Genomic DNA, 11,122 nt, shown 5'->3' with positions numbered 1-11,122 from the left:
GGAAGTGAGAAATAGATTTAAGGGCCTAGATGTGATAGATAGAGTGCCTGATGAACTATGGAATGAGGTTCGTGACATTGTACAGGAGACAGGGATCAAGACCATCCCTATGGAAAAAAAATGCAGAAAAGCAAAATGGCTCTCTGGGGAGGCCTTACAAACAGCTGTGAAAAGAAGAGAAGCAAAAAGCAAAGGAGAAAAGGAAAGATATAAGCATCTGAATGCAGAGTTCCAGAGAATAGCAAGAAGAGATAAGAAAGCCTTCTTCAGCAATCAATGCAAAGAAACAGAGGAAAAGAACAGAATGGGAAAGACTAGAGATCTCTTCAAGAAAATTGGAGATACCAGGGGAACATTTCATGCAAAGATGGGCTCCATAAAGGACAGAAATTGTATGGACCTAACAGAAGCAGAAGATATTAAGAAGAGGTGGCAAGAATACACAGAAGTATACAAAAAAGATCTTCACGGCCCAGATAATCACGATGGTGTGATCACTCATCTACAGCCAGACATCTGGAATGTGAAGTCAAGTGGGCCTTAGAAAGAATCACTACGAACAAAGCTAGTGGAGGTGATGGAATTCCAGGTGAGCTATTTCAAATCCTGAAAGATGATGCTGTGAAAGTGCTGCACTCAATATGCCAACAAATTTGGAAAACTCAACAGTGGCCACAGGACTGGAAAAGGTCAGTTTTCATTCCAATCCCAAAGAAAGGCAATGCCAAAGAATGCTCAAACTACCACACAATTGCACTCATCTCACATGCTGGTAAAGTAATGATCAAAATTCTCCAAGCCAGGCTTCAGCAATACGTGAACTGTGAACTTCCTGATGTTCAAGCTGGTTTTAGAAAAGGCAGAGGAACCAGAGATCAAATTGCCAACATCTGCTGGACCATGGAAAAAGCTAGAGAGTTCCAGAAAAACATCTATTTCTGCTTGATTGACTATGCCAAAGCCTTTGACTGTGTGGATCACAATCAACTGTGGAAGATTCTGAGAGAGATGGGAATACCAGACCACCTGAGCTGTCTCTTGAGAAATCTGTATGCAGGTCAGGAAGCAACAGTTAGAACTGGACATGGGACAACAGACTGGTTCCAAATAGGAAAAGGAGTACGTCAAGGCTGTATATTGTCACCCTGCTTATTTAACTTATATGCAGAGTACATCATGAGAAACGCTGGACTGGAAGAAGCACAAGCTGGAATCAAGATTGCCAGGAGAAATATCAATACCCTCAGATATGCAGATGACACCACCCTTATGGCAGAAAGTGAAGAGGAGCTAAAAAGCCTCTTGATGAAAGTGAAAGAGGAGAGTGAAAAAGTTGGCTTAAAGCTCAACATTCAGAAAACGAAGATCATGGCATCCGGTCCCATCACTTCATGGGAAATAGATGGGGAAACAGTGGAAACAGTGTCAGACTTTATTTTCGGGAGGCTCCAAAATCACTGCAGATGGTGACTGCAGCCATGAAATTAAAAGACGCTGACTCCTTGGAAGAAAAGTTATGACCAACCTAGATAGCATATTCAAATGCAGAGACATTACTTTGCCGACTAAGGTCCGTCTAGTTAAGGCTATGGTATTTCCTGTGGTCACGTATGGATGTGAGAGTTGGACTATGAAGAAGGCTGAGCGCGGAAGAATTGATGCTTTTGAACTGTGGTGTTGGAGAAGACTCTTGAGAGTCCTTGGACTGCAAGGAGATCCAACCAGTCCATTCTCAAGGAGATCAGCCCTGGGATTTCTTTGGAAGGAATGATGGTAAAGCTGAAACTCCAGTACTTTGGCCACCTCATGCGAAGAGTTGACATATTGGAAAAGACTCTGATGCTGGGAGGGATTGGGGGCAGGAGGAGAAAGGGACGACAGAGGATGAGATGGCTGGATGGCATCACAGACTCGATCAATGTGAGCCTGAGTGAACTCCAGGAGTTGGTGATGGACAGGGAGGCCTGGTGTGCTGCGATTCATGGGGTCGCAGAGTTGGACACGACTGAGCGACTGAACTGGACTGAGGAATCAAACTTGGGTCTCCTGCATTGCAGGCAGATTATTTACTGTCTGAACCACGGAGAAGCCCACAACATTAAATAGCTAATAACTATAGTTTTACTTTTCTGCCTTGAAAAATTACACAAAATTGTACATAATTTTTAAGTTGTATTAATTTTCCCTTACCTCTTTTATTCCCTATTATTTTAATATATTATGATAGAGTTTTTGCAAATTGATTTTTACTTTTACAAAACTATTGGTATGTTCCTTGTGACCAAGAGATGATTACATTTGCATGTATTTTCTATATAATCTATGGACATTTCAGTGTATGTTTTTGGTATCCATTAATGGACTTCCCAGGTAGTGCTAGTGGTAAAGAACCTGCCTGTCAATGCAGGAGATACGAGGGATGCAGGTTTGATCCCCAGGTCGGGAAGATCTCCTGGAGGAGGGCATGGCAGCCCACTCCAGTATTCTTGCCAGGAGAATCCCACAGACAAAGGAACTTTGTGGGCTACAATCCAGGAGTTGTAGCTCCTGCAGCTCAATTCCAGAAAAATAAATGACCCAATCAAAAAGTAGGCCAAAGAACTAAACAGACATTTCTCCAAAGAAGAGATACGGATGGCTAACAAACATGAAAAGATGCTCAACATCACTCATTATCAGAGAAATGCAAATCAAAACCACAATGAGGTACCATTTCACACCAGACAGAATGGCTGCAATCCAAAAGTCTACAAGCAATAAATGCTAGAGAGGGTGTGGAGAAAAGGAAACCCTCTTACACTGTTAGTGGGAATACAAACTAGTACAGCCACTATGGAGAACAGTGTGGAGATTCCTTAAAAAACTGCAAATAGAACTGCCTTATGACCCAGCAATCCCACTGCTGGGCATACACACTGAGGAAACTGGAACTGTAAGAGACACATGTACCCCAGTGTTCATCACAGCATTGTTTATAATAGACAGGACATGGAAGCAACCTAGATGTCCATCAGCAGAAGAATGGATAAGAAAGGTGTGGTACATATACACAATGGAGTATTATTCAGCCATTAAAAAGAATACATTTGAATCAGTTCTAATGAGATGGATGAAACTGGAGCCTATTATACAGAGTGAAGTAAGTCAGAAAGAAAAACACCAATACAGTATGCTGCTGCTGCTACTGCTAATTCACTTCAGTCGTGTCCAACTCTGTGTGACCCCATAGAATGCAGCCCATCAGGCTCCACCGTCCCTGGGATTTCCAGGCAAGAACACTGGAGTGGGTTGCCATTTCCTTCTCCAATGCATGAAAGTAAAAAGTTAAAGTGAAGTCACTCAGTCGTGTCTGACTCTTAGCGACCCCATGGACTACAGTCTACCAGACTCCTCCGTCCATGGGATTTTCCAGGCAAGAGTACTGGAGTGGGGTGCCATTGCCTTCTCCACCAATACAGTATACTAACGCATATATATGGAATTTAGAAAGATGGTAACGATAACCCTGTATGCAAGACAGCAAAAAAGACACAGATGTATAGAACAGTCTTTTGGACTCTGTGGGAGAGGGCAAGGGTGGGATGATTTTGGAGAATGGCATTGAAACAGTATAATGTTATATGTGAAACAAATCGCCAGTCCAGGTTTGATGCATGATACAGGATGCTCAGGGATGGTGCACCGGGATGACCCAGAGGGATGGTCTGTGGAGGGAGATGGGAGAGATGTTCAGGATGGGGAACATGTGTACACCCGTGGTGGATTCATGTGATGTATGGCAAAACCAATACAACATTGTAAAGCAATTCGCCTCCGATTAAAATAAATAAATTTATACTAAAAAAACAAAAAAAGAAAAAACTTACCAGATTTTTATCCACAACAATGTACATATCAATGTATCGGGAGAATAATTTGGTATGGCCAGATCTCTGAAAAACATATAACATGAGTCCTGAGAAATTTCCCAAAGTGTACGTTCTATTGAAATTATGTTCAGAGATAAACTGAGAGACATGTTGCTACTGATTATATATTAAGGTGATTTTTAAATACAAATTTTAGGTACTATTCAGAAAATATCAGTCCAAAATATGCCTGTGGTTAATATGAATTTTCAGTGAGAGTCAGTGCTGTATATAATACTCAGGCGTAATTTGATTTTTACAATAGCTGATATTAGAAATATTAAGTTTGCTGCTAAGTCACTTCAGTCGTGTCCAACTCTGTGTGACCCCATAGACGGCAGCCCAAAAGGCTCCCCCGTCCCTGGGATTCTCCAGGCAAGAACACTGGAGTGGGTTGCCATTTCCTTCTCCAATGCATGAAAGTGAAAAGTGAAAGTGAAGTCGTTCAGTCGTGTCCGACCCTCAGCGATAAGTTTATAACATACAATTTTCCTTTCCTTGTGTGTTCATTCAGTGTTGTCCAACTCTTTGTGACCTCATGGACTGTAGCTTGTCAGGCTTCTCTGTCCATAGGATTATCCAAAGAGGAATACTGTAGTGGGTTGTCATTCCTTCTCCAGGGGATCTTCCCAACCCAGGGATCAAACCCAGGTCTCCTTTGTCTCCTACACTGGCAGGCAGATTCTTTACCACTGAGCCACCAGGGAAGCCTTCCTTCCCTTAGCCTTGTGATCATTTTCATAGTAATCTTTCATGTGGACAGATTTTTTGCTATCAATTATTAGAAACTACTTTTGACAAATCATGGTTTAGAAAAATATTACTAAAGTTTACAATCACTGACTGTTCACTGGAGCCAAGAATGTTATTTATGGCCGCTTACAGGTCAGAATGATGCTAAAGCTGAAACTCCAGTACTTTGGCCACCTCATGCAAAGAGTTGACTCATTGGAAAAGACTCATGCTGGGAGGGATTGGGGGCAGGAGGAGAAGGGGACAACAGAAGATGAGATGGCTGGATGGCATCACTGACTCGATGGACGTGAATCTGAGTGAACTCCGGGAGTTGGTGATGGCCAGGGAGGCCTGGCATGCTGCGATTCATGGGGTTGCAAAGAGTCGGACACACGACTGAGGGACTGAACTGAACTGAACTGAACAGGTTTTTGTGGAGGAAGAATTCATCACTTTGCTGTACACGTACCTTATGCAAGCCACTAACTATTATTATTCATTCCTGAATTCTCACATAACAAAGACTCATTTAGAAATTCAGATCACATATTCACTCAAATTACCAGAATAATTCAGGAAAAGGAAGAATTTACATTAATTATCCAAATGTTCACATATGAAAATTAGCTTTTTGGTTTATTTAATCTTATATTCACATATCTGTTTCAAAAATCAATTACCTAAGTTTTTGCTAAACTTTCATCTAACAAAAAGCATAACAAAAAATTTCATTCTGCATCCATCTGAAAAGTCATGAAATGCCATCATGAAAAAGTAAAATAAACTTAACATTTACAAGTCACCAAATTTTGCTCTGAAAGTATTTTTCATTTTATAAAATTACACAGAATACATATAATAAGGAGTCCACACTTACTTCTGAACTTTTTCTGACTTTATACTGTGATCTCTCATAGCTGTAAGTGTCATTTTCCAGTAACAGAGAGATAGCACTTACATCATTTTTTTCTTCATAAATCATGTGCACAAATCCTGATACAGACTCAACTGGTTCAAGTGCATATGAGATGTTTTTAAACTGCAGTGTTCCCCTGAATGGTAAAATAATCAAAACAAATCTGAAATTATTCTACTGGAACTGTAATCCTAATAAGAAATGTTGGCCAAAAAACAATTTTTTTTTACATTTAAAGTCACCTTGGTTTTTCTATTTCTCTCTTTATTCTTTGAGGTATTGTTCTAGAACTGGACAGTAATAATACAGTATATGTCTGGCTTTTTATTACAAATATTCTTTTTTTTTTTTTTACTTTATTTTACTTTACAATACTGTATTGGTTTTGCCATACATTGACATGAATCCACCATGGGTGTATACAAGCTCCCAATCCTGAATCTAGAAATATTTTGATTATCTTAAAGAAACCAGTTTTAGTGGCATGCATCTGTCAACTTAAAAAAATGCACGAGAGAGCTGCAAGGTAAGTTTTATTTGGGAGTAAAACAAGGACTGCAGCCCGGATGATAGTATTTCAGATAGTTCTAACTGTTCCAAAGAGGTAGCAATGAAGGAGAGTTTATATGTGATTTTTGTGAAGGTGGTGTACATGCGATCAAGCACGTATTTTTTGTAGAAAGTTTCTGCTAGTCTCATGAAGCTTCTGGTAGTCACAGGAAATAGTCATTACCATGAAGGATTTTATTATTCTTCTAGCTATGAGGAAATACAAAAATTGGGCTCATAAAATCAGCTCCTGAGAATATCTAACTACCTGAAGACCTGTTCTCCCGGTCTTCACAGAGCGCCACATTTCTGCTCTCAACCCTAAACTCTACTCCTTCAGGGGGTGCAAATTCAGCAGGAGCATGCGATTTAATCCTTGTTGAGATAGATGGCAAGTGCCAATATATAGGCACATCTACACACATCTATGACACATCTATGTGCTTAAACAGGTTAACACTTCTACCTAGGGTGTTGATGTCCTAACCAAGACTTTAGCCATAGGCACTCTTTTCCTTAGTTTAGGTTCCTTTCTTCTCTTTGAAATCCCTATATCTCCCCTGACACTTCATGTTCTAAATCATTTGTGTGGCTGAGTTAAAGGTACCATCTGCCTGAGAATGACTGTGAGCAGAGCCAAAGTATCGGTCAGACTCAGGCATTCTGCACTGACAGTCATTCTAGAAAATTAAGACACCTGTGAAAACATAAAGAATTTGAGAAAACTAGTATGGAGAGACCCAATCAACACTACCTATACTCAAGATTGCTCAAAGCCTCAAGCAGCATAGCCTGTTAGAATCAACATGTAGACTCCCATCTGGAATGGATACTGCCAGGGTGACTAACTTTATTTTATCAGTAATTCTGGTTCATGCCATAGGAAACTGAAATAATAAAGGTGACTGTAGAACTAGAAAAAGTACTGGAGGATAAATCTTACAGTTTAGCAAGATCTAATACTGGCAAAAGGAGTATATCTAAATAGGCTACAACCTGAGTCCTGAACAAATGTTGAGTGATACAAGAGAATTTGGAAAACCTGCAACATATCCATGATAACTGCAATCCATCTGAGGAAAAAAAAAAAAAAAAAAACAGGAAAAAAAATGGTTAACTTCTTTTTTAAACGGACATTCCAGATACCTTATTTGCATTTTTTTCTTTCACTACCTTAGTACTTTAATATGAATGGCCATGACCCAGTGAGTTGTGCCAGGCAGAAATAAGAACTAGTCCAGGTTATTTAATTTCACTGAATGTGTGACATAACATTCTAGTAATTTCATAATATTTATATTTTAAGGAAAATTCAGAATAAGAAATCTATAACAAACAAACCTAAGTCTTACCTGAGATGACAAAGGCTGACGATGTTGGATGTCATTTTTGTCATAAAAATAAACAACAGAAGCTGAAGATAAAAATGACCTAAGCAGAAATCACAAAAACATGGTCAAGTTATAAACAGAAAAGATAGAAAAATTATTCTTCATAATACAAATTTTCTTTTTAAAGGAGGAATTTAAAGTAGTGCCAATTATCTTGGCATATCCCATTGCCCACATACTGGTCATTCAAATAAGTTTGGGGCAGAGGGAGGTATTTTAACTACAGTGACATAATACAAAAATGCATGGTAATGAACAACCCAAACCGCTAGAAATATCAAACAGTGAAATAAGACAGGTCTCAGTTTTCAGCATAGAACTTTCAAATCCTTGTCATTATTGCTCATTAATTCTAGATTTTAAACTTGAATCTCAAAATTAAAATGTAGGGTTAGGCCAAAATTTTGAAAGATTTTCTTAGCATCACTACAAAATTCACATTCACTAACCTTCAGTTCAGTTCAGTTCAGTTCAGTTCATTTCAGTCGCCCAGCCATGTCCGACTCTTTGCGACCCCATGAACTGCAGCATTCCAGGCCTCCCTATCCATCACCAACTCCCAGAGTTCACCCAGACTCACATCCATCGAGTCAGTGATGCCATCCAGCCATCTCATCCTCTGTCGTCCCCATCTCCTCCTACCCCCAATCCCTCCCAGCATCAGTTACAGCATCGGACCTTGCTTCTATCACCAGTAACATCCACAACTGGGTATTGTTTTTGCTTTGGCTCCATCCCGTCATTCTTTCTGGAGTTATTTCTCCACTGATCTCCAGTAACATATTGGGCACCTACTGACCTGGGGAGTTCCTCCTTCAGTATTCTATCATTTTGCCTTTTCATACTGTTCATGGGGTTCTCAAGGCAAGAATACTGAAGTGGTTTGCCATTCCCTTCTCCAGTGGACCACATTCTGTCAGACCTCTCCACCAGGACCTGCCCATCTTGGGTGGCCCCACGGGCATGGCTTAGTTTCATTGAGTTAGACAAGGCTGTGGTGCATGTGATTAGATTGACTAGTTTTCTGTGAGTATGGTTTCAGTGTGTCTGCTCTCTGATGCCCTCTTGCAACACCTACCATCTTACTTGGGTTTCTCTTACCTTGGGCATGGGGAATCTCTTCACGGCTGCTCCAGCAAAGCGCAGCCGCTGCTCCTTACCTTGGACGAGGGGTATCTCCTCACCTCCGCCCCTCATAACCTTGAACGTAGAATAGCTCCTCTAGACCCTCCTGTGCCCTCACAGCCACCGCTCCTAACCTTAACTAACCTTAACTAACCTTAACTATGGTGTTGGAGAAGACTCTTGAGAGTCCCCTGGACTTCAAGGAGATCAAACCAGTCAATTCTAAAGGAAATCAGTCTTGACATTGGAAGGACTGATGCTGAAGCTGAAACTCCAATACTTTGGTCACCTGATGTGAAAAACTGACTCACTGGAAAAGACCCTGATGCTGGGAAAGACTGAAGGCAGGAGGACAAGGGGACCACAGAGGATGAGATGGTTGGATGGCATCACCGACTTGATGGACATGAGTTTGAGCAAGCTCCAGGAGTTGGTGATGGACAGGGAAGGCTGGCGTGCTGCAGTCCATGGGGTCACAGAGTCGGATACAACTGAGCAACTGAACTGAACTGAACCGAACCTTAACTGAGTACCAAGTTCTTCTCCATAATTCCTGTCAATCATCTCAGTAACCTCCATGTCACCTCACTGTCAGATCCCCTGTACCCATCCTCACTCCTTATCTTTGAGAATGATTGCTTCTTTTGTTCAAAGCAAACCCTCATACCTGTACTATGCATCTTATTCTGTGCCATGTATTGAAGATACATCACTTTATTAGTACTGTAATTTCAAGCTCTTCCTCTCTACTGTTTTTATCTTAATACTATTGAAAAGTTTACTGCCAAGTCATTATCATCCTGAATAACTGTCCCTCAGCCCTGTGTCTTCCTCTCGCTATTCCCTACGTATTTTCAATTCTCAATAGATTTTATCCAAAGAGTAGTCTACACACAGTTTCTTCACTTTGTCAATTGTTACTCACCTTAACTCCTCTAGAAAAGATCCATAACCACCAGAATGTCAAATCCAAAAGACAATTTTAAAGTAATCATTGTACTAGACTTCTGGTATCATTTTTAAAACTGTGGCCACTTGGTCTATTCACTTAATTTACATCACACATCACTCATGCTTCTCTTCCTACCTCCTTGACTGTTCTAGCTTGATCTCTTTTGGCAGAATCAAAAATAGAAACACTGGTCTTTCCCAAGATTCCATCTTTAGCCACCTGTATATTTGTGAGCACTCTGTAAGTTCGCAATTTTTTTAATTACTGCTAAATCTATATTGCCAATCTCTCCTTAGAGATTCAAATTCTTATATTTGTATACCTAATGGGAAAAAAAGCCACTTGACTATCTTACAAGCAATGCAAACCAAACTCACCCCTCAGATAAATATCTCCTTCATTAATACCCCTCATTTTATTACACTATAACCCACCAATTTTCTTAAGCAACAACTAAATTATCCAAAATTCCTCCCTGTTTCTCAATCATCCTACCAACTCTGTCCTCAAGATCTACTGAATTTTTCTTTCCAGTGCAATGATCATTCTTCAAGCTACTATCATCATGCACTTAAACTATTATATAATTAGACATTCCAAATCCATTTTTATCCCCTCAAAAACAGCCTATGAGACTCAATGAACCTATATAAGTACGTGCTTAAAAATATTTATGGCTTCTAATATCCTTACCATGGCATTATAGATTTTCTACAATCTGGCTCCTGCCCACTTTTCCAAAATCTTTTACTTTTATCCTCAAAAAAATATGTCATTCAATCTTTCTCACACTGAATTTCTGCACACCACAAAATCTACTCTGTATCAACCTGTAGATGACTTCTTCAAAACAGAATACCCCCCAAAACTACCCCACTTCTTTTAGAACTAAGTATCTTTCTTCAAGTCATCTCTTTGCAAAAAGCCTTCCCTGATTTCCAAAGAATACTATCTACACATTTATCACAATATTACATTATAAAACACTTCTTCATTTACATCTTTATTACAAATTATTTAATTAAGACTACTTGTTTCATTGCCTTTTGTGTGTTTAGGACTTTACCCAAAAACTGACATACAATAGGTACCAAATGTATACACATAATCTAATAAACATTTGAATTAAAATGATTCTATGCATAATTATTTTTTAAAATCAATACACCAAAAAATTAAAATTTTAAAAGACAAAATAATTACTTACTGCTTTGTGAGATGGACAAAATATGGATTTCCTCCTATTGTAATGACATAAGCCACCTGTACATGAGCATCCAAAAAAAAATAAATAATAACACTTACAAAAATTATGCTAAATAATGTTTTTTCTAAGTTATCCTTTTGAGATTGACAAAATTAATAATAATACATAACTATTCTATGTGCTTCCATTGCATATGGATATTCAAATCTTCAGAATTCTGAATTGAGAACTAGGTGGTAGCGTTCCCACATGCCTGTTATTCACCATCACTCACACATCTGAGGAATAAGCTTGCTGATAATCATCTCTAGTCTAAGACACACACCACCAACTCACCAT

At 39.4% G+C, this 11,122-nt stretch overlaps 1 protein-coding gene across 1 annotated transcript in view; it reads right to left on the bottom strand.

The window, feature by feature from the left end:
* Positions 1 to 11,122, bottom strand: part of LOC120865695 (disintegrin and metalloproteinase domain-containing protein 5-like) — an 81,262-nt gene that overhangs the window by 57,408 nt on the left and 12,732 nt on the right. The window contains exons 4-8 of the mRNA XM_040243013.1: positions 10,784 to 10,839; positions 7,461 to 7,539; positions 7,105 to 7,181; positions 5,521 to 5,695; positions 3,867 to 3,932 (exon numbers count right to left, since the gene is read on the bottom strand). Of these exons, the coding sequence (XP_040098947.1) occupies positions 3,867 to 3,932; positions 5,521 to 5,695; positions 7,105 to 7,181; positions 7,461 to 7,539; positions 10,784 to 10,839 (453 nt within the window). The remainder of the gene's footprint in view (positions 1 to 3,866; positions 3,933 to 5,520; positions 5,696 to 7,104; positions 7,182 to 7,460; positions 7,540 to 10,783; positions 10,840 to 11,122) is intronic.

This window comes from Oryx dammah, unplaced genomic scaffold, assembly GCF_014754425.2.
Source record: "Oryx dammah isolate SB20612 unplaced genomic scaffold, SCBI_Odam_1.1 HiC_scaffold_7, whole genome shotgun sequence".
Classification (NCBI taxonomy): domain Eukaryota; kingdom Metazoa; phylum Chordata; class Mammalia; order Artiodactyla; family Bovidae; genus Oryx; species Oryx dammah.
The sequence above is the reverse complement of the archived record's forward strand: the minus strand, read 5'-3'. Positions and strand labels throughout refer to the sequence as shown.